The following is a 3,892-nucleotide window of genomic DNA, read 5'->3' as shown; positions in this document are numbered from 1 at the left end:
TAGTCTTGAAAAATATATAAAAGGTAGAGTTTAGATGAAAATAATTAATTTTAATTTGATGTAGTTTTTTTCTTTTTTATTGTATTTTTTATTTTCATTTAATGTATTTTTATTTTATTTTATTAATATAATTTTCTTTTTATTATTATTATTAAAATTTATAATATTATTAAATTTATTATTATTATTATTATTATTATTTTTTATAATATTATTTTGAATTTTTAAATTATTTAATAATAGTAAATATAATTAATAATAGATACAAAAACTCAAAAATAATAAACAAAATTAACAGTACCCCGAGCAACCGAGGCAAAAAAGTAAGACAATGCTGTATTTAATTTTAAAAGTAGGGTATTTTGGAATTAAAAGATTAAAAGTGGTATATTGTAATCAATTCCCCAGCAATTTAGCTTACGATTCCTCGATTGCATGTGCTCATTTCCTCGCACGCTCACACTCATAGTGTGTATACACGTTACTAGTACTAAGTTTGACAAAAATCTCCTCTCGCGCAATGTAACCCCACCGAAAGCAATTGAAAATCGATTTCAGAAACACCCCACCAGAAGCAGAAAGTGAAGAAACAGAAAATGTTGAGACGCACAATAGCTTCTTTGAAATCATCTATTTCCCTTCACATCACGGAGGTAACTAACTTACTAACTAACTTTCCATTCTCATTCTCTTTCACTTCACTTCATCGATTCGTGTTCAGATATTGACCTATTTCTCATTCTAGGAAGCTTCTATACACAACGCTTATCATTGCCGTACTTTTACCACACAATCGCCTTTACACCTTCGGGTACTTTTAATTCTTTAGTTTAATTTTGGTTTTTCATGAGTGTAAAACTTCTAGAGTGGTACACCGTGGATTAATTTTTAAAAGTCATTTAAAACTCTAATTAGTATCGAGGCTTTCTTCGGAAGTATTTTTAAGTTCTCCACTCATTTTTACAGTTGAGACAGTGACTTGATTGTTGTCAATTTGAGACGAGTTAAGTTTTAATAGAGTTATTGTCTCAACCATAAAAATCAAGAAATCATTAACTTATACTTTTGATGAGTGTTGTCGATTGTTGTTAGTGTTTTGAGAAACTTTTATACACTGGTTTATAGTGGACCACTAGGTCAGCCTCACAATCAACTGTATATATGACTTTTAAGATAGCTATAAGAGTTTAATTTTGATGCAAAATCGAGGTACAAAGTTTTACAGTATCTATAAGATTGCAACTAATTATATATATGATTTTAAAAGTAGTTATGATTAAACTCAAATGCTTTTAGTGATCAGAAGATTATGATTGATTGACGGTGTAAAAAAATCATTATATTGACGGTGCCTATGAATTAAATCCTAGTTTTTTAAATTATAGTTAAACATTTTTTCTCATAGTTATAATTAGTTGATAGTGTAAAAAATCTTTACAGTTACAATGTATATCAGTCTCAAGTATCTTTTCAATATAACGAAACAGATTTTCATATATTTTAGAGACTACTTATTTTTATAGATTTTAGAAACTAAGTAGAGGAGCGAGTAATATTTGAGGGGATGAATTGAGGTTTTATTCTAATTTTTTAACTTTGTGGTGTATGCTATTTCTCTTTAACTGCATTTTTCTATCACTATCAGTGTGGTTAAATCAGTTACTTGTATGAATTCATCTAAGTAATGTTTATTTTTCATTTCTGATTGGATGGATAAACTTTTTGATTCAATATCATTATTCACTCTGGTTTTTTATATAATACAATCACGACTTTGTGGATATATTCAAATTTTAAATTGGTAATTTGGGCTGCAATAACTTCTTGATGACTTTTCCTTGCTGTTAATTTCACTTATTGCAGTTTGTGAGTCTCAACGATTTACTGTTAGCAAAACCGAAGAATTTACGGCTTTTAATAATATTGTCTCTGAGTATGATACTTCAGTGATCTCCTTATTTCTTTGTTCCCTTTGATGCAGGAAAAGGATAGGATTTGTCCCAAGCATATAGATTCGGTTATAACTTTTGTTTTAGGTAAACAGTGATGCATTTATTGTTTAAATTGTTGACTAAGTTGCAGTTAAATCAAAGGTAGCATTTTTGTAATTAAAGTGAAAATTAGAAATAAAAATACAAAACGTTTTTTCAATCTAAATAGACCATAATTTTGTGAATGCTTCAGTGAGTTTCATGCTGTTCTCTTCCTGCATATCCTGTGTTTCTATGTTGGCAAAGCAACATTATACGTGGATGTAATGTCTTCATATTTATGTTTAATATTAGAATTGGAAGGTACATCACTAAGGTTGATAAGGTCATTTTCTCGTAAGTCCTAACTTTGACCACAACAAGATATAGAAGTTAAGTTAATGCATGTTGATTGTTGATAATATCTGTAATTGAACGTCACTATCTATAAAATCATGGATTTTGTGAAGTATAATCAATGATGCTTTATGCTGGAGCTGAGACATCTAGGATGTTTATACATTCTGCAATTATATGTCCACCATTCTGGAAAAATTTACAAAGTTATTTGAAATTGTTCAAACTAGTCACATAATTAATTGTTCATTTGTTTCATGATCTAGCTAGACATTATTACACAAACGGACATGACTGAATGTTAATGACCAAATGGCTAAAATTATGCTATTTTGAATTTTGAAAGCAAAACCGACTAAAATGAATTAGTGAAGTATTAAAAGTGTATGATTATGAACCTTAAAACACCATATATTCTGTGATAGACTATATTTCTTCTGAAAGGGAAAAGGAAAAATAAATAATGCATACTCTTTCTATTAATGATTTTATCTACTATTGTTTTTTGGTTGACTTCAATTGCATGATATTTGATAATAAGACATTATTCTCCTGCTCTCAGGAGGCCCTGGTAGTGGAAAAGGTACACAATGTGCAAAAATTGTTGAAACCTTTGGATTTAAGCATCTGAGTGCTGGTGACCTGTTGAGGAAGGAGATAGTTTCTGATAGTGAATATGGGTAATTTTCTCATATTCTAAATTTATATTTGTTTCCTTGGCGCATATTTGGGATTTTAACAATAAAAACATCAAAACAGCTCGATGATTCTGGATACAATTAGGGAAGGAAAAATTGTTCCATCAGAAGTGACTGTGAAATTGATTCTAAGAGAGTTGGAATCTGGTGACAATCATAAGTTTCTTATCGATGGTTTCCCTAGAAGTGAGGAGAACCGCATAGCTTTTGAACATATTGTAAGTTTGACTTTTTAACTTTCTATCACTTAAAATCGAGTTGAAGCAAGTAACGTTCTTCTCCTTGAGCCTATTTTTTCTAATGTCAATGAATTGATATATTACTATGTTATTTTTGTACGAGAACCAATTTTTCTATGCATTGAATTAACTACAAACTTTGCCGCATTCTCTTTATTCCCTTGCGAATTCACTTTGTTTGAGTATTAGAACAAATAATTTCATCTAAATTCTTTTTTGTACTCTACCAAATAAATACTGTTCATTATGCAGACTGGATCTGAACCAAATTTTGTTCTTTTCTTTGATTGCCCTGAAGAAGAGATGGTGAAACGGGTGCTGAGCCGTAATCAGGTTCTTGATCAAATTCTTGATGATGTACTTTAGCAACTGATGAGAAACTTCTGTCTGATATATGCTGTTCATGTTATGCAGGGTCGAATTGATGACAATATAGATACAATCAAGAAACGTCTTAAAGTATTTGAGTCATTAAATCTTCCTGTGATAGATTATTATGCAAAGAAAGGGAAACTACACAGGGTAATTTTTTAGATCCAATTTTCATTTGAATTTAGTATTGTCTTATTTGAGCTAACCGTTGGCGTAAACACTTGTGAGATTGTTTGCTTTTTTTTTTTTTTTTTTC

The 3,892-nt window shown here is 29.7% G+C and overlaps 1 protein-coding gene across 2 annotated transcripts; it reads left to right on the top strand.

Moving 5' to 3' along the window:
- Positions 1-401: 401 nt before the first annotated feature.
- On the top strand, positions 402-3,817 carry LOC101489623 (UMP-CMP kinase-like). 2 transcript variants are annotated; one of them, XM_004517152.4, is made up of 7 exons: positions 402-653; positions 746-811; positions 1,982-2,036; positions 2,890-3,007; positions 3,087-3,243; positions 3,517-3,597; positions 3,679-3,817. In XM_004517152.4, exons 1-7 carry the CDS (start codon positions 597-599, stop codon positions 3,796-3,798), a joined length of 654 nt encoding a protein of 217 aa, XP_004517209.2. In that variant the 5' UTR covers positions 402-596; the 3' UTR covers positions 3,799-3,817. The 2 variants fall into 2 exon arrangements, with proteins under 2 accessions (XP_004517209.2, XP_012567891.1); XM_012712437.3 differs by lacking the exon at positions 746-811 and having other exon boundaries at positions 403-653.
- The last annotated feature ends 75 nt before the right edge of the window (positions 3,818-3,892 follow it).

Source organism: Cicer arietinum, unplaced genomic scaffold (assembly GCF_000331145.2).
Source record: "Cicer arietinum cultivar CDC Frontier isolate Library 1 unplaced genomic scaffold, Cicar.CDCFrontier_v2.0 Ca_scaffold_5641_v2.0, whole genome shotgun sequence".
NCBI lineage: Eukaryota > Viridiplantae > Streptophyta > Magnoliopsida > Fabales > Fabaceae > Cicer > Cicer arietinum.
This window is presented reverse-complemented; position numbering and strand designations above follow the sequence as displayed.

What these genes read in the sequence shown, in the direction of transcription:
- LOC101489623 (XM_004517152.4), top strand. Translation starts at nt 597, where the DNA reads ATGTTGAGACGCACAATAGCTTCTTTGAAATCATCTATTTCCCTTCAC. An exon ending in TTTCCCTTCACATCACGGAG is followed by an intron (nt 654 to 745) that starts GTAACTAACTTA and finishes TTCTCATTCTAG; the next exon opens with GAAGCTTCTATACACAACGC. An exon ending in GTTTCTGATAGTGAATATGG is followed by an intron (nt 3,008 to 3,086) that starts GTAATTTTCTCA and finishes ACATCAAAACAG; the next exon opens with CTCGATGATTCTGGATACAA.